At 34.9% G+C, this 26,975-nt stretch overlaps 1 protein-coding gene across 5 annotated transcripts; it reads left to right on the top strand.

The window, feature by feature from the left end:
- Window positions 1–2,860: 2,860 nt before the first annotated feature.
- Window positions 2,861–25,371, top strand: LOC121968481. Of its 5 annotated transcripts, none has more exons than XM_042518846.1 (4): window positions 2,861–4,389; window positions 19,541–19,760; window positions 24,085–24,463; window positions 25,085–25,371. In XM_042518846.1, exon 1 carries the CDS (start codon window positions 3,074–3,076, stop codon window positions 4,214–4,216), a length of 1,143 nt encoding a protein of 380 aa, XP_042374780.1. In that variant the 5' UTR covers window positions 2,861–3,073; the 3' UTR covers window positions 4,217–4,389; window positions 19,541–19,760; window positions 24,085–24,463; window positions 25,085–25,371. The 5 variants fall into 5 exon arrangements, with proteins under 5 accessions (XP_042374780.1, XP_042374775.1, XP_042374763.1 ...); XM_042518841.1 differs by lacking the exon at window positions 25,085–25,371 and having other exon boundaries at window positions 24,085–24,243; window positions 24,311–24,965; XM_042518829.1 differs by lacking the exon at window positions 25,085–25,371 and having other exon boundaries at window positions 24,085–24,967.
- The last annotated feature ends 1,604 nt before the right edge of the window (window positions 25,372–26,975 follow it).

Genomic DNA, 26,975 nt, shown 5'->3' with positions numbered 1-26,975 from the left:
TATACTTACTTGTATTGGTGCCAAATAACTAAGTATAATAGCGTCCTTGAGTAGAAGGTTCTTATCTATATCAATCGATTGGTTGAATCGATAGTGAGATGATATAGAGAACACTACTCTTAATCATTCCTAGTAAAGTATTAACATTCAGGGGCAATGTTAATGCGACGAGACTAGCATGTAGGTCAACTCGATGACTTGATCTCACAAGTCATGGATATAGAGATATCAAGTTGACACATGGGTATGCATTGGAGAATGTATACTGAATGATCCACCATGAGAAAGTATCATGGATCGTTATATGAGTGTCATATACTTTCTCATGTGACTATTAGTATGACTATGAGTCCTTGGACCTGAAGGCACCATGGTTCCCTACATAAGGAGTTATATATTTTGACTTCGTCAAACGTCACCCGTAACTGGGTGGACTATAAAGGCGATTACTGAGTGTGTAACAAATTATGCGAAGGGATGTGAGTGATGTAGATGAGATCTATCCCTCCTATATGATGGGAGTGACATCATCATTCTTGATAAAGTGAGGCCACTAAGTGCATGGCCATGCCCAAATGAGTCAATATGAGATATTGAGCTCATTTGCTTAGAGTGAGTCTACTTGGAGTTCAAGATATAGATTGATTAGAGGATGACACGGTCTATGCCTCAATTTAATCAATCTAGATATCAAGGATAGAATGACATTTTCATATATTATGAGGGTCACAATTAGTAGTCACAAGGTGATGTTGGATCTCAACATTCTTGTAACTTGGGTAGTAATGATGTGTTGTTAGATACCGCTCATTACTTATGCTTCTAAATGAGTTTAGGAGCATTGCCAACGTTACAAGAACCTATAGGGTCACACACAAAAGGCAATTAGATAGAGATTAGGTTCATATGATGAACTAAGAGGATTAGGTTCATGTGATGAACCAAATTGGATTAAGAGTAATCCAAATTAGACTAATTGAGTTAGACTCAATTTGATTCATGTTTCCAATGAATCTAATTAGATTATGATTCATTGAGTCAATTTAATTCAATGAATATAGATTTATTAAATTAAATTGGTTTGAATCAAATGGTTAGATTTGATCAACCATGGGTGATAAGAGGTCAAGTTTGACTTGATTTGAGAAGGGAAGATGAAGGGTCAAGTTTGACTTGACCAAATGCCACCTCATTGTGACATGACATGGGTCCGGCCAATGATGGTGTTCCACATCATCAAGGCTTCTTTACTTGGTCAAGATTGACTTGACCAAGTGCCACCTCATGAGGGAAACCAAGAGCCATGACTCTTGGTATCCTATGAAGGTTTAAAACCCTCTAAATGTGGGCGACCACATAATGGTGCTTGAATAGCATTGTGTGCTCATTCAATCTATCTTCTTCCTTCCTCTTTTCTTCTCTTCTCTCCCTCTCCTCCTTGGCCGAGACTCCTTGGGGTGCTAACACACTCTAAGGTTTCCTCTCCATCTCTTGTTCGTGTGGATACTTCTAGAGGTGTGTACACTTGAACACACTTAAGATCCGACGGACCTTAGACGAGCGGGATTTGCGAAGGGTTTCGCTTCAAAGGTATACTTCCCTTTTTCATGTAGATCTAGTGTAGATCTAGGATAAAACATGTACATGATTTATTTTATATGTCTTCGCACGGATCCGTGGTAAGACTTCGGGGTTTCCGCAATACAAAAAGCGGTTTTTGCGACTTGAAAATCCCAACAAAATTAAAATCATATTATTTTATTATTTTATTAAGAATATGTTTAAGAATAATTTTAAGAATTATTCTAAACACTAAACCTAAATCTTTTTTCTTTCACACTAAAATAATTTTAAAAATTATTGATAATTTTCTCTATTTATTCTTTATATAAAACAATATATATTATCATAGTTCTCTTTAATCTACATCTTAAGATTTATAATACCACTAGCTAAATTTTTTTTATAAATACCTTAGATCGATGATATTAAAAGGCATATTTTTTTAGTCTTTTAATTAAGATCAATATAATATTTATTTTTATCAATTTAAAATCTAATTAAAAAATTAACTTATATATAACACTAATTTATACATATTTATATATTATATTACTCATATAATATAATGTATTATATTATCCATATAACACATGCTCGTTTTTTTTTTTATTTTTTTTGGTCGTATAGTATGAGTTAGGGGTATAATCGAGCCGAGTCGAACCGAACTCTTGGATGTTTGAGATTGACTCGTTTATAATCGAGCCGAGTTCGAGTTTTATTTAACCAATATATTCATGGCTCACGAGCTTTTATCGAGTCTAAACGAGCTTAATAAATATAAATGATAAATTTAATATATTTTTAAAAAATTATAATATCCTGGTTAAAATTTATAATTTTATTCTAATAAATAAATTTAATATATTTGTCTATATTTTTCATAAGTAGAGTATAAAATATATAATTAAATTCAATATCAAAACTATTATTATTTTTATTTAAAAGTTGATTTATGAGCTTAACGAACATGTTCACGAACTAACGAGCCGAATATTGTGAAGTTTGAGTTTGGTTTATTTATCTTAACGAGCCTCATTAAACGAGCTCAAACGAGATTTTATCGAATCGATTTTCGAATAGTTCATGAGCGGTTTGACTCATTTACATCCCTAGTACGAGTGAGTTGGAATAATAAAGAAATCTTTTAATTTTTATTTTTTCTATAAGTATTTTTTAATATTGAATAAAATATTAATATATAAGCTAATTACAAATTTGCTGCAAGTCTTATCATCTTTACACGACACGACACGAAAATGGGCACGAACTGAGATGACTAGCTATTACTCGAGTCAAGAGTCAAGACTACCCGGTTGCGATCGGACCTACTCTCACCGCAAAAAGTGCGTAGGGCGGAAGAGCGCTGCTCAAGCCGCCTCCTCCTAATCCTTTCCGGCGGCCGATAAGGTGCCGGAATTCCGGCGAGACGCCACGTCTGGGGTGAGTTTATGCGTGTTCTTTTCCTCTGGGTGGGTGTGTGAAGTTTGGCAGCGGCGGTGGTGCTTTAGTTATGGCGCCGCGGCGGAAGAAGTGGACGGAGGAGGAGGAGCGCTCCCTCCTCGAAAAGTACGCCGAGATGGCCGCGGATGGCTCTCTTTCCCGCCTTCGCACCAGGGAGCGCCGCTTCCGCCCCATCGCTGCCCATGTCAACGCTGCTCACCACGCCGTCGACCCCTCTGCCTACCCCTTCCTGTGGTCATGGAAGGACGCCGCCACCAAGGTCCACAACATGCGACATCAATACTTGCTTGTCAAACGCAAGCTGCTCCCCCTCGATCCGCCGCCCTCCTCCGACTCGCCCTCCGCTGCTGTCGACTGGGCAGGACAACAAGGGGTCTCCCACTGGCCAAATTTCCTCATCTACCGATCCGTTTTCGGCGACGCGCCCTTGCCATCGGCTGACCCCGATCCGGCATCCGGAGGGGCCTTCGACAACGACGCCGAACTCGGGTTAGGGCTAAGATTTGACTCCGGACCTGAAGGCGGAGAGGAAGGAGCCGATCAGGAGGTCGAGGACGATGAAGCTTTTGATTTCAATGAAGTGGTACCCATTGCAGCGGAGCCGCCCCCGCCTTTGCCTCCTGTTACAGATTTGAGTAGAATGAAGGTGAGGAAGGCAAAAAGTGCCAAGATGCGGCTACGGGAGTGGGAGCTGAGAATGGAGGAAAAGGAAGCTGAGCGGGAGAGTGCGAGGAAGGAAAGAGATAAAACGGTGTTGGAGGCAGAAGAGGAGAGGGAGCAGAGGAGGAGACAGGCACAGGTGCAGTGGAGGGAGGAGGAGCTGGAGTGGGAGGAGCGGATGGATGGAAGGAGGGAAGAGTGGATGAAGCGGATGGAGGGGATGCTCAAGGAGCACAGGGCCGAGATGGAGGGGATCCAAGCAAGGATCCTCCACGAGCAACAGAGTGTGATAGGGCAGCTCCTCGGAGTGCTCTCGCAATGGGCACCGAGTCCTGTGTTCGGGGGCCTCTCAGATGGGGGTGGCAGTAGCACAGCAATGGGAAATCACCACCACCATCATCAGGCACACAACCAGCCCGTACCCTATCTCTCTCAGATGATGCAGGGGCTGCATCATGTTAACGGAATTGGTCCAGGAGAACATCGGGTTGATGGTGATGGACCAGATGATAACTTCATGGTTGATGATTGACTTCTTTGATTACTCCAACAGAGGATTCTGATATCAAACATGCTCTCCAGAACCAGTCCTAAAATTTGGTGGCAGAAATTGGAAATTTTGTATATGGCTTTGGAGGTACTTTTTGTGGATGCTTTGTCTATTAGGTCTCGCCCATGGTCATTCTTTCATTTCTAAGCTGTAAGGTATGTTTTATGTATGCATTCTAGCTGCCAAATTCATATTTGTTATAGTCCATATGAACTAATCTTTATATAAGAGTTGATTGGCTTCTCAGGTTTGGTAACTTTTAGTTGACTCATTAATGCAATTATTGCAAGGGAAGAATACACGTGATTTTCATATAGCTATTACAGCAAATTTTATACAATTCCTGTTTCTGTTCAAGATTTTAGTAATTCATGGGTAAGCTTGTGTCTTGCAAAATTTCATATATGAAAGAATCTTCATGCGTTCATGTTTGAGATGCAATGATTAGTTATTATAGTTTCACGAGTTTCACAATCTTCCAATTAATTGGCATGGAAACTGGTTCGAAATGTAATGCTTTATCACTTAACTTGAATTATTTTTTACATCAATATTATAAACCGGCTTGCACAGCTTGAACAAGTGGAAACCTCTTTGAATGTATGGGTGGAATGTCTGGATAGTCGCCCAGACATTTGTGGAATATCTGGATAGTTACCCAGACATTTGTTTTGTTGACCATTTTGAACTCAGAGATGCCCAAGTGAATAAGAACCATTTCACCATATGTGGAATTGTAATTTACATGGAACTTATGAAATGTGTTGTCATGCTTAGCAAAGAAAGTAACATTGTAGATTTTTTGTAAGTTAAAGATTGCATGTATTTATATGAAAGTAGACACCAATCAAATTTTTTTTACATTGACAATTGATACAACACCAAAATTTAACCGTCGAACCACGTAAGAACCTTGAATCATGTTTTAAAATCTTATGACTGGAATGATATGGTTTAAATATCGTATCGTGTTGTGCCAATAGAGTTTTGGTATTTTTTTAAATATAAAATATATTAACTAAAAATAAAATATTTAACATAAACATTTAAAAAATAAATTTTTAAAAAAGAGCAAAAAAATATGAAATTGTAATAATTTCATATTATAAATAAATAAATAAAATTTTATTATATATTTTAAAAATTAAAATAAATAAAATATATAGTTAAGTCTATTTAGATTATTCCTATCATAGTTAGGAGTTTATGATAAAAGTTGATTAAGTTTATTAATGTAAGTTTTAATAAAAAAAAAAAAAAATCTAGCCCAGCGTGTTTGTGTCTCACGATGGCCTATGCCGTTGACCCCCCCCCCCCCCCCCCCCAAAAAAAAAATCTCTGTCATGTTGGTCGCACGTCGTGGCCAACGGGGTCACGTGACCGCTCTGTCATTGCTTGGGTCATGCGACCCCTTCGCCGTGGTCGTGGGCCTCGTTCTGGGTGTGTTGATGCCGGTCTACGGGTGGAACAAAATGTTTTGCCCATTTTGTATGGTACGACACAAGATTTCAAACCATGCTTTGAATATAGTTGATGAAGAGAAGAAGATAATAACCTGTTTAAAAATCCTCTCACTAAAAATCAAATTGAAAAATGTATTTATTCAAAAAAGGACAGCCCGATGTACGAATCTCCTGTCATGCGGGATCCCGGGGAAGGATCCATTGTACGTAGTCTTACCCTGTTTTTTTGTAAGAGACTGTTTCCAGGATTCGAACCCGTGACCTTTTGGTCACATGACAATAACTTTACCATTGCGCCAAAGCTCCCCTTCAAAAATGTATTTATTCAAAGATAATTAATTATAGAACTTTGGACTTCTTTTATATACTTTACTCTCTCACAAAGAATCAAACTGAAAATTATATTCATTCAAAAATAATTAATTATAAGACTCAGGATTTCTTTTTATATACTTAATTTACAACAAATGCAGAAATAAAGATTCTAAATAAATAAAATATGCTAATCTTAATAGGGATTAAAATTTTATAGATTATTTTAAATTAAGTTCATAAAATAATTTCTGATGTGGTCAATATATTTTTATTAAAGTTGTGTGGGATACGTCTCACATCTAAAGGAAAAAAAAAATCAAGAACCATTATCTAGATGGTAATGATGCACTATCCGGATAAAATATTATCCAAATGATGATAGTGCAATATTTGAATAACTATTATTCACGATGATAGTCATTATTTGGATAACTATATGCTTTTGGATAATTATCATCATGTTGTGGTAACTAAATCAAATTTTGCATATTTTGATGGAAAGACACTATATAAGGACAATTTCAGGAGGTCCTTAAACCAATGCAATTTATTTAGTAGTACACTGTTAGGAGAATAATATAGGGTTTAGAAGATCCTTCTTTTGTAAAATCTCAATCATTGTCCATCGTCATTTTAGAAATTATCAATGATTGGAGGTTAGAAATTATCAATGGCTGGAAGTTAGATTCCCATCTTATATTGCTTTTATCTTCGCATATTTGATTTACATACAACAATAACAACAATAACCAAGCCTTTTCCCACTAGGTGGGGTCGGCTGTATGAATCCTTTTACGCCATTGAGTTCTATCTCCTATTATATCATCATCTATATTTAAATAAATTTTATCTTGTTTTATTGTTGCTAACCAAGTCTTTTTTAGTCTTCCTCTTCCTCATTTAATATGCATATTTATCATAGTTTCACATCGTCTAACTGGAGCATTTATTGGTTGTCTATGTCTGTACCATCTTAAACGTGTCTCTCGGAATTTTTCCTCAATAGATGCAACTCCGACTTTCTCTCTAATGCTCTCATTTCTTATTTTGTTCATCCTCGTATGTCCACACATCCACCTTAACATCCTCATTTATGCAACTCTCATCTTCTGCTCATGTGCTTAAGTCATAGCCCAACATTCAGTCCCATATAACATAGCAGACCTAACTGGGATTTTATAAAACTTACCTTTAAGTTTAAGAGATACTTTACGATCATATAAAACACTCGACGCTCCCATCCATTTCACCCATCCTACTTGTATTTTATGTAAGACATCTCTCTCAATCCCTCCATTGTTTTGCAAAAATGATCCTAAATATTTAAATCTCTCGGTTCCGGGCAATTCGTCATCTCCTATCTTAACAATTATTTCATTACTTCTAATATTGCTAAACTTAAATTCCATATATTCTGTCTTTAATCTACTAAGCTTAAAATCTTTTACTTGTTTCCCACCAAGATTTGAGTTTAACATTTACTCCTTTATTTGTATTATTGATCAAAATAATGTTATTTGCAAATAATATGCATCATGGTAACATGTATTGGATGTGTCAGTGAGTCATCTATGTAAAAATATATACACTTCGAGCTGATCTTTTACATAATCGTATCTTTATACGAAATGCTTCGGTTAATCTACTTGAAGTCTTCATTATTTTCATTATGTACTCTTCTTAATTGTTTCAATTTATGCTATATTAACACCTTTCTTTTCTATAATTTTCACGTAATTTCTCTCAAGACTCAGCTTTAAAAATCTTACTTTAGGATCAACTTTCATATTCAGTATGGTACTTGTAAGTTAGGTTTGCTCATATATTTCTAACTTATTATAAATTTTTATAAAGAGAAAAGTTTAAAATTGATTTTCTGTCACTATGGTATCCTTAATCTTTTTTCTATTACTTTTTCCCAAAGTTTCATTGTATGACTCATTAGTTTAATATCCCTATAGTTTGCACAATTTTGTACGTCTCCCTTGTTCTTATATAAGGGAACTAGAGTACTTATCCTCCATTGGTCAGACATTTTTTTCATTTTCAATATCATGTTAAATAATTTTGTAAATCATTCAATACCTTGTTTCCCTAAGCACTTTCATACCTCCATCGAAATATCATCTGGTCCAACGACTTTTCCATTGTGCATCTCATTTAAAGTTTGTTTTACTTCTGAAGTTTGAATTCTACGATAAAAATTAAAATTTCTATATTCATTTGACCTACTTAAATTACCTAAGTTAAGTTGGTCATCTAAAACTTCATTAAAAAGTTGATGAAAATATCTTTTCCACCGTTCTTTTATTTCTCCATCGTTTACTAATACCCTATTATATTAATCTTTAATATATTTTATTTGGCTAAAATCTCTTGTTTGCCTTTCTCTCACTTTAACTATTCTATAAATGTCTCTTTCCCCTTCTTTTGTATCCAATTTTTGATATAATCGTTCAAAAGTTTTATTTTTTGCTTCACTCATTACTTTCTTAGCTTGTTTCTTGGCTATTGTATATTTTTTTAAGTTTTCCTCGTTCTTACAAATATATAATTCCTTATAAGCTATTCGTTTTCCCTTAACTTTCTCTTGTACTTTCTTATTCCACCACCAAGATTCTTTACTTAGTGGTGCATGTCTCTTTGACTCACCGAGTACACTCTTAGCTACTATTTTCAACTTTGATACCATCTTATCCCATGTTATATTAGAGTCATCGTATATTTCATCTAATGCTTGTATTTCTACCTTCTCCTTAACCCTCTGTTTGGATGGGGTGAGGTAAGGTTCATTAATGGAAGGGGATGGAAGGGGAAGGGAGGGGAAGGGAGGGAAAGTAATATATTTATCTTGCCCTTGTTTGGAAGGGAGGGAAAGTTCAAAGGGATGGAAATGAAGGTTAAATATACAAATTTACAAAAATATCCTCTTATTTTTTTAATAAATCTGCATGTGAAAATATAAATAAGGATAATTTTTCCTTACCCTTCCTTACACCCCAATTTGGGGTGTAAGGAATTTCGCTGATTCCCGAGCATGCAAGGGGAAACTTTACCCTTCTCTCCCCTTCCCCTTCATGACTCACTCTCTCCCAAACAAGTGTTTTACCCATGTTTCCCTTTCCCTCCCCTTTACTCACCTCCTCCCAAACAGAGGGTAAATATATTTTGCTTCCCATCCTTTAACTTCCACAATTTAATTCTAGGAATCGTATATATTTTCTTTCTATTGATATTATGTTTTAGGCGTATATCCAATACTACTACCCTATGTTGGGTAGTTAAGCTTTCTCCAGGGATGACTTTGCAATCTTCACAAATCTTTCTATCCTTCTTCTTAACCATAAAAAAAGTCAATTTGCGATTTATTATTCTCACTTTTGAATGTGACTAAGTGTTCTTCTCTTTTCTTAAAAAACGTATTAGCTAATATAAGGTCATATGCTATCGCAAAATCTAATATAGTTTTTCCTTCCTCATTCTTCGTTCCAAACCCATAACTCCCATGTACTCTCTCATATTCTTCATTTTTCACTCCAACATGCCTATTTAGATCACCTCCTATTAAAATCATTTCATTTGGTGGAATATTTTGTAATATTCCATCTAAGTCCTCCCAAAACCTTGATTTGATAGCTTCATCTAATCCTACCTGTGGTGCATATACGTTAATTATGTTCATAGTTTCTTTCGCCACTATAAGGGCTATAATTCTATCCCCTTTTCTAACTGCTCTTACAACTTCATCCTTTAACAAACTATCTATAATAATACCCACTCCATTTATTGTTTTACTCTTTCCAGTGTATCATAACTTAAAACCCGAGTTCTCTATTATCTTTGTCTTCTCGTCTGTTCATTTTGTCTCTTGTACACACAAAATACTAATTCTTCTCCTAATCATCATATCTACTACCTCCGTTGATTTATAGTGAGAGTTCCTATGTTCCATATTCCAAATCTTAGATTATTAGTTTTTCTATCATATTTGTTCTTATCCAACTTATGGTGTGAGAACTCTTGCTTATTTAACACTACATCCAAGTTCTCATGGAGATGTAGCGGTCCTTGCTGAGACGTTACAATCGGACCCTGTAATGCGAACTCTTACATATTTAGTACTACACCCGAGTTCTGGAGATGTAGCGGTCCTTGCCGAGACGTTACAGTTGGACCTTGCAACGCGTTCCTTCCGGGGAAAAACGTAGCATTAGCACAATTGTAACGCCCCAACCCGGGGGGCCCCACCCGGACAGAATCGGGAACACCACCAGAATTACCCATCGGGTTGACGACTAGCTCCACAGACCACCGGAGGTCCTTTCAGCGTGCTTTGTCCTCACTCGCACACACCCTGGAAAACTTCCTAAGAGGTCACCCATACTCAGATTTCTCCAAGTCAAGCACGCTTAACTTTGGAGTTCTTAAGTTTGGGCTTCCGAAAAGGAAGGTGTACCTTGGTGATATGGATGGTACCATCTAACCTTTTAAGCCATACTTAATCAAAATCTCAGAACCGTGGTATTACAATCACCCCCACTTAAAGACACAACACCCTCGTTGTGTAACCACGAATCACACCACAGACAAATCCCAAAATCTCCCTCGCTAGGTGGTGCCCTGGGTGCTCCTGCCACAGGTGCACTCACGGTCGCAAGGTCGCTCTGATACCATATGTAACGCCCCGGCCCGGGGGGGCCCACTCGGACTGAACCGGGAACGCCACCAGAATTGCCCATCAGGTTGACGACTAGCTCCATAGACCACCGGAGGTCCTTTCAGCGTGCTTTGTCCTCACTCGCACACACCCTGGAAAACTTCCCAGGAGGTCACCCATCCTCAGTTTTCTCCAAGTCAAGCACGCTTAACTTTGGAGTTCTTAAGTTTGGGCATCCGAAAAGGAAGGTGCACCTTGGTGATATGGATGGTACCATCTAACCTTTTAAGCCATACTTAACCAGAATCTCAGAACCGGGGTATTACAACAATAGTTTAGTGGATCCATTCATTATTTAATTCCTTACATTTGGTATTACCTTCATACAAAATTTGTTGTGAAATTATCGTGAGGAGTGAACTCTGACAATATGTGATGTCATAATTGTCACACACATTGAGATGACCACCATAGATTTGACAGCTAACAAAAGTAACTAGAGAATCACCTTTGTGAATTCAAGCATCACAATTAGCCTTTGTTTGCTTAGATTTTTTTGTTAGTTTTTCGGCCATACCAATGGTGGCACTCGATATGGGATGTCAGGGATGTGGAGATGGAGGCAATGTGAAGATAGGCAAGCGAGGTAATAGATGATGACATATCACTTTATTGTGGCCAGAATATTCTTATTAATTATGCTGATTTGAATTATTTCACGTAAAATAGATTGCATAATTTAATTTTGTTTTCATGCAATTATTGACATCTTGATAAGTGAATGAATGAATGAATGAATATTGAGCATAATTTTTTATGTATAAAAGTTTCAATGTCCAAGTGATTCATATAATATTAATTGATTAAAGAGTGACCACTATATTGTTAATCAAGTTAAAATTATTATACCAAGAGGTGATATGCTCACTCCAGGCGCTCCTCACAACCGGTCCTTGGTTTATGTGAAGGGAGGTAAATCATAGGGTCAGCTTATAGTCGACTGTCAAGTGGCTAGATGGTGAGAGGAGTTTTTTTTCCCGAGATCATACGCCTGTCGTGAATTGATCTTTTGCCCCATTATAATAAAGCTATCACTTTCTAGTCAATTGGGCATCTTGTGGGGACAAAAAATAAAAATAAATTATACATTAATTATTCAAATCACATATGATTAAAATTAATATTAGTTGTAATTACTTATATTTTTTTTAATGAAATTTATCCTATATGAAATTTTATTATACTAAATATAATTAATTAGGATGGAATATTGAATTATTTTTTTATTTAGCCCCAGAGATCAAGAATGGAATATAATTCAATAGTTTTATCATAAGATTATATAAACTTATTTTACAAAGTTCATGTGATTAATTAAAATTTTCAATGAAATTCATCCTACTAGAGATTGTTATATTAAATATAATTAATTAGTGTGAAATGTTGAATTATTTTCTTAATTTACCCATATAGATTAAGATTGAAATAGAATTTAGTAGTTTCATCACAAGGTTATATGAATTTATTTGAATTAAAAATTTATTCCACAAGCAATTTTTATGTCATTAATTTATATTTGTGGTATGATTTACATCAGTAAAACATAATATTAAGTTTGTTGTTTCATTTTGGTAACATAATTATGCATTTTGTCTGATTGTAAATTTGAGAATATCAATCTTAAATGTGATAACAAAAAGGTGTGGAAGGAGAGAATTTTTCTTCATTTAGGATGAATGTACATTGATTATGCTATTATAAAGGATGAGCCACTTGTTGTTACTGAAACCAACACTTCATTTAGTATTGATCTAGTGGTTTAATCATCTCTCAATAATTTTTATAAAAACTACGCTTTCTATTGGGATTAGGGGGCTGAAACCAACACTTCATTTAGTATTGATCTAGTGGTTTAATCATCTCTCAATAATTTTTATAAAAACTACGCTTTCTATTGGGATTAGGGGTTTTGTCAATCGGTATGACATTTTATGCACTTCTAAAGGCTATTGATGCACAATTCAAGTTTTTGGATAAGGTATTGGCTAACACTTTAATTTGCAGTTCTCACCAATGAAATTCATTAACATTAGAGGCGTGTGTGAATATATCATGCGTATGAGGGATATAACGGCTCAACTTAAGACACTTAATATGGAGAAGGGTTAGAATGACACTTTCTGCTCCTATACAATCATGTTCTCCACAATTTGAGGTGTGGGGTTCGAATCTCGACAAAGTCGAGATAAATGCCTCCCTTATGTGCTAGTCACTATTCCAAAGGGTAGTAGCCGTCCGTGATTTACCTCCTCCGTATTGGCCCTGGGACGGGTTGGCGGGGGTGCTGGGGCGAGCGTATTCGCCTTTTGCCACCATGTTCTCCACAATTTGAACATTCTGCCCTAACAGTATAACCCTTTTTAAATCTCTTACAACACAAATAAGGATAATGACCATGCAGGTTATGCGGGTTCAGGTGAGAAGGATTGGTTATGGAAGAGATGGAAATTGTGAATTGGACTATGCGGTTAAGAGGACATCTTGGACAAGCATAAGGGAAAAAAATGCATATTAAGAAAATTCAAGTGTTTCTTCAAGGAAGGGACAAATAAAGAAGGATTGCCTTAAATTTTAGAAATGGCTTGAAAAGAGAGGTACTTAATTCTCATTTGTTTGTCATGAATCCAATATGATCATGGATTTTGGTTCTATAATCCATATTACCAATTCCTTGAAGGGATTACAAGACCCAAGGAAGCAATTGAGAAGTGAGCAACACATGTATTCTAGAAAGAAGATACCTACGTGGGGATGCTATTGGAACATTCAAACCAATTTTAAGTATTGGTTTTATTTTGAATCTAGGAAGGATATTCTATATTCTAATTTTGTTTAGAAATTTGATTTCAGGTTCAAGGCTAATATCGTTTGGGTATTCCTTTAATTTTTTAGATTCATCATTTAGTTTGTTATATAAATATGATTTTATTAGAAATAGTACTTTATCTTATGTCTTTTTTTTGTATTGATTTACAAAATGAAACTCACTACCCTATGATGCATGTTCTTGAAAATATTAGTGGTAAAAGATGTGTTATAAATGAGGATTTCTCTATGCTGTGATATTGGAGATTGTTACATATCTTCATTTAGAGAATTAAGAGATTGGTAAGTGATCTAGCACTTAGTTCCATAGATTTTACTTATCTTGACACTTGCGTGGGCTGCATTAAGGGTATGCATTGCAACATGCCAAATAAAGGTGTCACGAGGAGTTCTCATATATTGGAGATCATACACATAATGCTCACAGATATCTGTAGTCCAGATATTGATTTATATGGTCAGAAATCCTTTCTTAACTTCGTTGATGATTAATCACAATAGATGTATCCCTATCTCATTCATAATAAGTAGGAAGCGTTGGACCTTTTTAAAGCATATAAAGTAGAAGTAGAGAAACAATGTAGTAAGCAAATTAAGATAATGAGATTTGATAGGAGTGAGAACTACTATGATAGATAGACTGAGGATGAACAAACACCTTATCTGTTTGTTAGATTTTTCAAAGAGAGTGAGATTGTTGCTAATACACTATGCTTTTCCTCAAGACTAAAATGCAGCAGAAAGGAGATTTGAGCATTATTAGATATGGTTTGAAGTATACTTAGTGGCTTTAAACTTCCTAATTCATAGGAAGCTTTTAAAACTGCAGTGTATATATTACCCTAGGTTTAGGTTTAGGGTTTATATTTAGTTGTTTTGAGAAAAATTGGTTAAATTAAGTCATAACATTTGTGATTTAAGGAACATAACACATTGTGATACTTGGAAGATAATTAAAGATGAGAGGACCTAAGTCATATGATAAATGTTAAGTTGGTGCCTTGTATTACTACATCATATGTTTATTTTGTTTAATTTTCTCATTTGGCTTCTCTAGATAGCATGAATGAGATGAGTTTTAAGAGTCTGAGTTATGGTTAATATCGAGTTGGTGAGTCTCTAAAATTGCATCGTTAAGGGACTTATCCAAGGTCTCATTAAAGGACTTTTCTAAATTTTTTTCAGAGGACTTTCCTAATATTGAGTTATTAAGCTGCTTATTTGATCATAACTCTTTCATTTTAGCTAAAAATTCATGAATTATAAGTGAGGTAAGGTTCTCAGATGTTGTCTTTGAGATTAGTTCACTTAGAAGATTATTTTGCATTTACATATTTTTTGGGTAGTCATCTCTCAAAGTTTGGAGTGTATTTTTTTCAAGAGTTGTCTATTGTATATCTTTATCTCTAATACTTTGGATACATTACCAACAATTTTTAACCGGTCCATTAAGTGGAATTTGATAAATGGTACTCGTCCAATGGAGGCTAAATTATATTAGTCAAAAAATATTTCAATATCATCTAACCAATCAACAAATAAATTAGGGTCTATTATTTTATCAAATATAGTGGCATTTATTCTAACATGCTACATAAATTGGGGTCTATACACGATACATTTTTTTTTTTAAATAATTAGATTCATCTCTAGACATGAAATGACGAGATTGTGATCCTGCATACATGTTGTTCCTAAATTAGAAGTGCATGAAAAATAATTATTGGAGTCATTATGTTTGTTGTTTGCATGAATATAATTTGGTTGATTTCTTTTATATTTAAAATCTAGATATTGCATATATTCGGTGGTAGTTTTTTTATCACATTAATTTAAATAATACATGAAAAACAATGAATGATGCAACTAAAAAAGAATGCTGATGATGATAATTTATTTTGGTGGAAGATTTCTAAATTAAATCGAAAATGTTACAAAGTTGTTTTATATTTTATTAATAATGTAATAATATCTAGGAAAAAATTATTAGAATAACTAATTAAATTTAAGCAATTTAAATTATCAACTAAATAAAGAATCGTAATTTTGTAAAAAGGAAAGGCAATTATACTGAGCTGGTGTGAGTTGTCATCGATATTGAAGCTGGCATGAGATTCGACCTTGACCAATGGATGAAGATACGTGATATGAGATGATGTAATCTTTTGTCGATGTTGAAGATGTTATGAGTTTCGAGGTTATCAATGGATGAAAATATTTGCCAATTTTATAATATGCCTTTTTGCTAAACCTCCTTTTGTTGACAACTTTTTCTTGTTATTTTTTTCCCTTTTTTTTCTTCTTTTGATAAATCCTTTTTCCGGTTGCTCTCCCTACTTTTTCTTTGCAGCTATAGAAACTTTTTTCTTTTAGCATCTCTTCCTTCCCTTGTTTCAATCTCTTGTTGTTGTTTTTTTTTTCTTTTTTCAAACAATTTTTTAAAGCCCAAAATATAAAGTCATAGTACTTTCTAGACTAAAAATGTAAAAACCAAAGTGAGGATATGGTAGCACAGTGATGCTGCTATTAGGCATCTAATCAAGGAGGCAACTTGGAATTACCAAGTGATGAAGAGTTACTTAATGGGGTGACGTTGGAAGGGGACCTATAAGGTGGAAGTGGAAGCTAGTGGAGGAGTAAAGTGTTGGATCGTGACGCACGTGAGAGGGGGGTGAATCATGTGGTTTTCAAAAACACTTGTTTGTCGGTTTTAAAAACATGAGTACGCAACGGAAAGTAAGAAGTTCGAAGATAAGAAAGTACGAGAAGAACACAAGTGATTTTTTACTTAGTTCGGAGTCTTCGGCGACTCCTACTCCAAGGTCCAGGTCCCGCGGACCTATCGATAGACAATCCACTAAAAATCTTTTCCGGTACCCCCGAAAGAGAGAATCGAGTACAAAAGAATTAGGTCAAGTGCAACAAACTGCACTTTCCCTTTTATAAAGATCAAGTATAGAAAACAAATGTTACCAACACTCTTTAGATATTGAAATGAGGTACTTTGTGTTGTTGTCTGTTTGTTGAGCGCAATCGGAACTTCTCGGAGCAGTCGTCGGGCTCAGCAACTTCACAGTAGAGTTGCAGCAGGAACCGGGAGCAGTCGGAGGCTCAAATGTGCGCGTAGTAGCTTATATGTAGTTGTTCCAAAGCCTCCTCGAAACTGCCTTATAAAGGGCTTGGAAGACACCTTCCAAAGGCCTTGAAGGCGTCTCCAATGGGATAGAGTTTGCGCCTTATCTGCGAATCGGTCAAATTTTATCCGTGGAAGGCGCCTTCCATGAACAGTATCGAGGCGCCTTACATAGCCATGGAAGGCGCCTTCGGGTACTGTTCACCTGAAGGCAGCTTTGCTTGTTTTCTTGTCCTGCAACAAATGTGTTAGTCCAAAATACCCTGCAAGACAAGTGTTAGCACAATATAAAAAATAGAGTAATTAGTTCCTGTCCTCCCACGACCATGAACTAGTCAAGGTCTCAGTTTAGGGATCCCAAATGCACCTAAACTGGACCGACGCCTATTGTCCCTCAACTGGGACGCGTCCTCACAGTCACTCTCCTCCGGTGACTTACCTTTACTTATCTTTTGCCAGACATCTGGTCAACCTGTTCATCAGTCTAGACTTCATGCCAGCTATCCGGTCAGTTCGTCGACCTAGTTGAGCTTCGTGCTAGCTATCCGGTCAGTCCGTCGACCTAGCTAGGCTTCGTGCCAAATATTCGGTCAGTCCGTCCACCTATTTGGACTTCTTGCTAGTTATTCGGTCGGCCCGTCGACCTAGCTGGGCTTCGCACCAGCTGTCTGGTCGGCCCGTTGACCTAGCTGGATTTTTCCTGCAACAGTCAAAGTGTTAGATCACAACAAAACTAACTTAACCTACAAAATACTTTGTCATTCATCAAAACCTGAGTTAGACTGTTAGTGCTAACTGCACCAACATAGAGATCTTCATGGTGACACCATCAATACTTGTAGTAACCATGTGGTGGTAACAATGATATGGGTGGAAAGAAAATTATGGAACTAGCAACAATATTTTTTGTTTTCTTTCCCCTTTTTCTCATTTTGTTCTAGCCCTATTTTTTTTAGTATTTTTTTTTTTTTTGCCTTTCTTCAACCTTTCTTTGTTTTTTAATTGTTTTTTTTCTCTATTTTTTAAAATTTTTTATTACTATTTCTATAATAATAATAAATATTGTTTAGGAGCGATGGTGAGGTTGGTTGATGGAGACTAGTGACAAACTCCATTAAAAGTCTATAAGCATATAAACAAAGATTCTAAAACTTCACTATTAATTTGACATATCTAGGAGATGATAAACCTACTTGGACAATGATATAAAATCTCCAAATGAAATCAAAAGTTAGCATTAAATGACCAGCAATTACAATATGCTTTAATTTCCCATGCTTGAAAAATTGTAGCATATTTATGAGCCTTTTAAGTTTCCTATGAGTTTTTTAAGTTTTCTATGTGTCTTTACGAGTACTTTGTGTTTTTAACAAGTTCATCTACTAACATTTATGCTATTTGAGTCCTAGTATAAATATGCGTACTGCTATAATGCTAGGATATGGAATATATATCAAAGTTTTGAGAGTTCTCTTTGGTTGTGTGATAGAATCTCCTTGATGTGATGCCTTGAACTCTTAGGTCTGATATCTAAGTTTCTACATTTCTTTATACAATCTCCCTCTGTGATACCTAGGAGGAACCCTTAGGTGTGATACCTAAGTTTCTACAATCCCTTTACCATTTCATTCTATATTTCTACTCCCAAAACTGCCAAACTCTCAATCTTCACCTGTGCTACATCATATTTGGTATTAGAGCTTTAGAGCTTTAATATGTCTACAAGATTTGGGAGGAGCTTTAGAAGAAAGTTAACTGATAATCAACATGATGAGATACTTGCTCGATGGAGCAATTTCATGGCATGCAAATTCGTCTAAATGGTGTTGAAACTATGATTTCTCAATCTAAAGGTGATCACATCCCAGGAGAACAAGGAGAAACATCTCAAGCAAACAACAACTTGATTCAAGAAGGATTTCCAACACCTCAACAACAACCTTTTTTTGAGTAGGCTAGAGGATTTCTTGAGGCAGAAAATAATTACCAAGATGTTGCTGAAGATATCACAATGAAGGTTCGAACTGAGGTCCCAGATTTCAAAGGCAAAGTGAACCCCACTTTATTTTTTAATTGACTTGCAATAATAGAAGAATATTTTGATTGGTACGACATGTCATATGATCAAAGAGTAAGGCTTGCTCGATTGAAGCTCTTGGGTTTAGCAAAGATATGGTGGACTGGTGTTGAAGCAGACATAAGGAGATTAGGGCAACCACCAATTAACTCATGGCAGGAGATGAAAGTCAAACTACGAGAGAAATATTTGCCTACAAATTACTATGACATTATGTGATCAACTTATTAATTTAATGTAGAATCACTAGCTGAGTGTATGCAGAAGTTCGATCAATTAAAAACAAGGAGCCAAATTGCTGAAGATCCTAGATAAACTCTTGCAAGGTTTAAAGATGGATTAAGGCTGGAAATTAGAAAATTTATTAAGACAACCAATTTATAGCCTAGAACAAGCTTTCTAAGTTGTCTTGGATATGGAGGAGTATCTAAGTTATTTATTTGGTAAGAAGCTTGGAGTTTCAACGATGAATAAAGGAATTCATGAAACCAACTAGCAAGCAAGAGGTGGATTCGTCAACTCATTTAATCAACAAAGTGACTCTAAACTACCTTTGAAACCAATCGAGTTTAAGAATAACAGCAGCATATGTTTTAATTGTCAGCAACCACGTCAGAGGACTTATAATTGTCCTAAAAGAACCTACATATTGGGATAGAGCATGAAGATGTTTCTAAAAATCAAAGAGAAGAAGATGAAATTTTTTTTATTGTGGAGTTTATATTGACAATGATTTGGAAGAAGATGAAGACACTTCTTTGGCAATTGTTGTTAGGCATATTCTTACTACTACAAAAGTCGAAGATGAAGATTGGCGATGAACATCTATTTTTCAGATGTTGGTTCGTTGTGGGAATCAAACACATAAGCTTATCATTGATGGAGGAAGCTGTATAAATGTTATCTCAACATCTATGATAGAGAGTCTGAAGCTTCCTACACGGCCACATCCCGAACCATACAAAGTCGGATGGATAGATAACACAACTATTCCGGTAATACAACGCTTCCTTGTTTCTCTTTTTTGTGAAAAATTATAAAGGCTCTATTTGGTGTGATATTATTCCTATGAAAGTAACTCATTTCTTCTTGGGAGACCTTGGCTATATGATCAGATGTGCATCATTAGGGCAAGGAGAACACATATTCTTTCATGTTCAACAACAAGAAGTATTATTGAAACCAATGCAGACCGCTGAAATAAAGAAATACAAGCAAGCGGGAGAGTAAAGAAAGTTCTATATGTGCTCTTATAATAAAAGAAATTAAAGAAGTATTTGCTTCTGAAGCTTCCTTATTTGCTTTGGAAATCACTATGTTATTAAATGACCTTCCTCTTGCGGCTTTAGAAGAATTACCTAGTGAGCTTCCACCAATGCGTAAAATTAAGCATGCTATTGATTTTGTATCAGGTTCACAACTACCCAATCTAGCTATTAGCAATATCTTTAATATTGTGGATCTTACTTTATATTCTAGACATGAAGATGTCATGGCAAGTAATGCATATAATGCTCGTTTTACATCAATTCAAACAATGAAAGACGACATTAAAGATGTAGTTGATCATAAAGGGAAGCGGTTATCCAAAGTATCTTATTAAATGGAAGACACAACCCCTTTCTTATTGCACATGGATTATTGATGATGAATTTCAACAGCTCAATAGAGACCTTTATGTAAGATTCCACACTTTTAACTTGTCAGGGACAAATTTTTTCTCACTCGGGGAGAGTTGATGGAGATAAGTGACAAACTCTATTAAAAGTCTATAAACACAGAAATATAGATTCTAAAACTCCACTATTAATTTGACATGCCTTGGAAGATGATAAACCTACTTGGAAAATGTTATAAAGTTCATCAATTTAAAAGGGTTAAAAAGCAAAAGTCAGCATTAAATGACCAACAATTCTAATATGTTTTAATTTCTCATGTTTGGAAAATTGTAGTATATTTTTGAGCCTTTTAAGCTTCATGTGTCTTTATGAGTCTTCTAAGTTTCCTATGTGTCTTTATAAGTCATTTGTGTTTTCAATGAGTCCATTTATTAACATTTATATTACCTTTGTGATTCCTAATATAAATATGTGTACTGCTATAATGTTGGGATATAGAATAGATATCAAAGTTTCTAGAGTTCTCTTTGGTTGTGTGATACAAACTTCCTATGGTGTGATGCCTAGGAATCCTTAGGTATGATACCTAAGTTTCTACATTTCTTTATACAATCTCCTTATGGTGTGATGCCTAGGAATCCTTAGGTGTGCTATCTAAGTTTCTACAATTCTTTTGGCACTTCATTCTATATTTCTACTCCCAAAACCATTCAACCCTCAATCTTCGCTTGTGCTACTACATCATATTGAGATGGAAGCCAAACTACAAGAGAAGTATTTGCCTACAAATTACTATGACAAATTATGTGATCAATTTATTAATTTAAAGCAGAATCACTTGTCTGTAGTCGAGTATATGTAGAAATTCGATGAGTTAAAGACAAGGAACCAAATTGTTGAAGATTCTAGAGAAACTCTTGCAAGGTTTGAAGCTGGATTAATGTCTGAAATAAGAAGAGAATTATTAAGACAACCAATTTACTACCTAGAACAAGCTTTCCAAGTTGCCTTGGATATAGAATAGATATCTAAGTTTTGAGAGTTCTTTTTGGTCGTGTGATACAATCTCCCTATGGTGTAATGCCACCTAGGAACCTTTAGGTGTGATACCTAAGTTTCTACATTTCTTTATACAATCTCCATATGGTGTGATGTCTAGTAACTCTTAGGTGTGATACATAAGTTTCTACAATCCCTTTACCACTTCATTCTAGACTTCTACTCCCCAAACCACCGAACCCTCAATCTTCGCTTGTGCTACATCATTGGTGATGCACAAAGATGATGAGAGGAGGCAGAAGTTCAGTTAGAACCCGACTAAGCAACTATTGTGGGGAGAGTCATGGATGAAGGTGTCGTTGAACTTTAGGACAATGGAGAATATAGAAGGTAATTAGTACCGAGATTTAACCATTAAGTTTTAATTCTGATGTTGTGTCGTAGATATGGCTTGCCTTTCTAGACTCGATGAAGGCTCTAGAACACAACAATGCTCACCCTATAACAGACTAAGATGAAAACTTTCATGGAATCAACCTTTATAAGCTTCTGCTCGGGTCTAGATGATGCCAATCAGTCAATACTCTAGTCGATTGCTCCACTTGCCATGTCAGAATCTGACTGTATTACCTTAACTTTTCTTCAACGGAGTCATTCTAGCTCAATATCAGTCAACTGCACCACTTTTCTTCAATGGCTCATTCTAATTTAGCATTAGTCGACTGGACCTTCATAGTTACTTTCATTGTCAATCGTAAAATTTTTATTCAGCTTCATTTGCATGAGTCGAGTACCCTAGTCAACTACTAATGCATCAATTGATTGCAAAATCTTTTGTTTGCTTTCAACACATTTTGTTATCTGTTCTTCTAGTTGACTGATGTTGTCATCCAGTTGACCAATGCTACTCATAATAGATTTAACGTTGAAACCATTATTCCTAGCTAATTTTTGACCTAAACTAGACTTTGTTATGCTTGATTCCAGAGATTGCAATCACTGATCAAGTCAATTGATAATTGTTTCAGTCGATTAATACTTAAATTTTAGCCTATCTAAGACAGTTGACTGATATTCAAATTTCAGCCTGTCTTTGGTCAAGATTTCCTCATGCTAAGAGATCCCATGTCTTCAGGGACTTTCTTGCATGCCTTGCATCTGTCAACCTCGACTTACCAAGATTTCAACCTTATCTAGTATCCAGTTAACCTCACCTACTAGGATATCATTGACCTATTAAGACTTTCCATCATTTGCTATACATCTAGTCCTTTTTGATCAGTTTGGATTTTTTCAACTAACACACATTGAACTTCTTATATGACATCTAGTTTACCTTGAACGGTCTAAACTTTCATTGCCAACACTTGTTGTCCTTCTACAAATGATAAGTGCTTGGTTAACCTATGTGGACTTTCCATCAACTAAGTGCTCGGTTAACCTTGACTTGTTTAGATTGCTCATCTTCTAACTCTCTTGTTGGACTTTTTCCATTGTCCACATCTATGTATTTTGCGTCTACTAACACCCTTATTGGACTTTTCCGATTGTCAACTATCTAGTCAACCTCAACCCACTTGATCTTCTTCCACATTACCATTGCCCTAATTTAATTGTTGTACTAACATATAATAATCTCTTGGAGGTAAAACTCTCATAGAGAATCAAATTGAAAATTTTATCCCTTCAAAGATTATCAATTAGAGATAGGGGTGTAAATGAACCAAGCCGCTCGCGAGCTATTCGGGTCTCAGTTTGAATGATTTCGAGCTCGAAAACATTTTCTCTGAAACATTAGCTCAATACATGTAGAAATAAATATTCTAAATAAAGTTAATTCATTAATTTTAATAGGATTATAGTCAAATTTAGATTTTACCTTCAATTATTTCCTTTTTTCTATTTTTTTTGTTTGCATTATTGATATTATAAGATGATCGTAAATTTTATCTCTTATCCGAGATTCAAAATTGGTGATTGTTTATAGTCAAATGCAAGAAGTGATTGTTTATACATTTGGGTTATATACAACTGATGGCCTTATTTCACACGAGAAGTGATTGTTTATACATTTGGGTTATATCCAACTGATGGCTTTATTTTAGATTTTTGGTACCTTTGAACCATTTTTCTGATATTCTTTTCTTAGATTTGTAGTATGCAAGAACCATCTTTCTGATACATGTTCTCTTCTAATTTTAAGATAATTTGTTTTTACAGAACAAATTTATATTACAAACACATAATCACAAAGTGCTGGTTTACATAGGTGAGTTGTATACGACTGATTAGAATTTTACCAAGTCAGGACCATCTTTCTTACATTTTTTTTTCTTTCAATTCTAAGGTAAATTGCCTTTTTTTTGGGCTAAAGGAATTAGAGGATTCTTTGTGTATTTGACTCATGGTTTGCGAGTACAATTCTTGTACAAAGGAGAATGGCATTTGATTAGAGTTCTAGTTGAAGATGAAATTGGTGCTCGTTTGTGAACGTTATTAGCTTGAAAACTTAAGAAATTCAATTCCATTCTAGTACCATGAGTTTTAATCACTGTATGCACTTGTTGTAAAAAGACTAGGTCAGTGGATTGGATATGTTAATACTATTTACAATTAATGAATCTTTCATGCTGATTCTGTCCTGTTGAAAGGATTAAATGCCTAGTACATCATGGTGATGTGGGTATGCACTTCTATACAGCTTTACCCAGTTGTAGATCACAGTCATCATGCTTCTGTCACGAAGGTCTATGCTACAGTAAGGAAGTCACTAACATTATGAAGTCACTTAGTTGAACTATAAAGAAAGGGAACTTAAGGTTATGAAGTAAGGTCAGCTGGTTGAGCGACAAAAGCTTGGGTAAGCATTCAAAGCAAAAGCTAATAGCATGCTACTAATAGCCTGATGCATCTTTCCTTCCTCTCAGCCGGCTGAACAATTTCACATCATGTGATATTTCAAATATATCAGGCACAATTGATTGGGTTCTCTGTATGTTTCTGGTCTACTTATGCCACTTTGATGATCCTCTGAAATATGAATTAGGGACAAGCATCTCTTCATGCTGGCACTAAATTTGGTACTGAAAATTTATTCCTTCCAGTTTGCTCATTACTTTTACCTTTTTGAGTGACATTTCTTTCTCATTTTATATCAACTAGGTTTCATCCGCAATTGGCATGCAATTATATATACTTGAACATTTCTTTCTCTGTTCTTGCCTTTTGATGTGATGGTTCTTTATCCTGGCATGAAACTTGCCATTTGTTATTAAGTTTTTAATTGTGACTCGGGTGAAGTTGTATTTTGGACATCGTCTTTCATTATTCCCGTTCCATTGTCCAAAAAAAAAAAAAAAAAAAATTCTTCTTGTTGCATCAAACAACTAGCAATGGCAGATACAGTTTGTATGAAGGGATCGAAATGAACTGACATCTGTTTTCATTGGATTTTTTGTTTTTTACCATATTCAGGAATGTGGAGACATTTGTTTTATTCTGCAAGTGTAAGAAAGCAACTGAAGCGTTTGTTGAATCTTTGATACTATCATACATTTGTAGCTCCTAAAATCAATGCTTTTTTTATACTGATGAGAAGATGATTGCTCTAGTTCATTTCTTTATTTCGTTTATGTTGAAGTATGTTGACTCTATATTTATTAAAATAAGTTTTATATTATGATTGCTTGACTCGTATATAGATCTACATCTGGCCTTCATATGCCCATGATAGGCGTGAGCCAAGGTGTGGTTGTGGAAGTGATAGATCATTTATTGTTGAGGAAGACATAATTCAAGTGATCTGTGGTAGCAATGAATGCATCAGGCCATTAATGATACCTCTGGTGGTTTTCAATGATAAGGCTTGTAATCCTTGCTAATGCCATGACTACTATTCCTTTTGGATGTCTTCACTCTCTGAATGAACTAAATTTTCCTTTTAGTTATGATTTGGGTCTCTTTTTTAGTACCAAATAACACTTAGGAATGTTTTTCTTTATGATGTCTGAACTCATTTTTACTGGGTAGTTTGTTTCCCATTTTCTTGGGGATATTATTTTCTTTGACGGAAGGATTCCTTTCAGATATGCAATGCTTACTGATATTGACACATGTTGCGTGCCCCCTTTTTGTTTTTGGTTAGAAATATTCTTATTTTTATCTCACTAATTTGGATGAACACCTACTTAGTCATTTGATTTCAGCTATTGTCCTGTCAACATTGGGTACAATTTAGCACTTTTAAATGTGAACTTTTAGCAAGTACAAATTAATTAAATTTAAAATTATTGAGAAAATTATAAGAAATATGATAAAGTATTTTGACTAATAATTATATTTTATTAATAAAAATAATTATTGTATATTCGATTGAAATTAGTTTTTTAGTATTTTCTTAGATCAGTTCTATACTCTTTTAAAATCTAAAATAAATATGCTTTACAACATCTAGTATTTGGATTGATCTCTTAATTTATAAATGTGTTTTGATTAATCACTAAAAGTGAACTTTGGATTTATATAATTTAAATTAGAACAGACTTATGGAAAGGGAGGCTAAAATAACTACTTGAAAATTGAAATGACACTCAAACAATGTCTAACATATAATTTTGTAGTTGCTATGTTGTGGTTAGTTAGTACTTAAACATAAAATTGTAGCTTTAATTATATTCAGAGTGGAGAGGCTAACTAGGGCAACCGATAAATTAAGACAAAAAGATGTAGTTTGATTCATTTGATTTTCTTACACAATAAACAACACAAGTGTTAGTAGTTATGTTAAATATGTGCACACAATGAAAATAATAAATATGCAAAAGAACATGACTCTAATAAGAAGATATAATGTGTTTAGAAACCCTATGACTTACCGGGCCTTTGATGCATCACCTCAAAAATTTATTATGATTGCCTCTCAGTAAGAAATAATGGGAGATGACTTTATACAAGCAACCAAGGGTTAAGAGATGAGTCCCTAAGAGCATCCTCAACAGGGTGTTAAATAAGTATTATAATACTCATTTAATACCTCTCTCCATTGTGAGTGGGCATTATAAATTTTTTTAACAAGAGAGCGGAGAGAGGGTGTTCAAAGGTTTGAACACCTTTGAACATCCTCTCTCTTAATTTTTTAATATTTTTTTTTAAATTATAAATTTTTTAATATTATTTAAAAAATTAATAAAAGGGATGAATGAGTGGATGGTGGGGTCCGTGTTAATGTTAAAAGAGATATGAGTAAAAGAAGGATGTTGTTATAATGAGTATGTGACAGTGGATTCCATATTTTTTTGATGAGGTGGTAGTTGTTATAACATTATAGTATTGTGGATGCCCTAATAGTTTGAGTTGAAATCTTTAAACCGTGAACCTTTGAGATTTATATATTATTCAGTAAGTGTTAAGTATTCAAAAGTTGAAGACAGTTGACTAATCTAGTCAACCCCTATGGATTATTATTTGAATAAAAACATTTTATTCACTAGGATTAACATTTAGTTAACTCCATAATGAATCGATATGTTTAAATTAACTACTAATCAATTGGACAATAAGTGATCCCACATTTAGACGCCTAACATCCTTTGT

Source organism: Zingiber officinale, chromosome 1B (assembly GCF_018446385.1).
Source record: "Zingiber officinale cultivar Zhangliang chromosome 1B, Zo_v1.1, whole genome shotgun sequence".
NCBI classification, from domain to species: domain Eukaryota; kingdom Viridiplantae; phylum Streptophyta; class Magnoliopsida; order Zingiberales; family Zingiberaceae; genus Zingiber; species Zingiber officinale.
The sequence above is the reverse complement of the archived record's forward strand: the minus strand, read 5'-3'. Positions and strand labels throughout refer to the sequence as shown.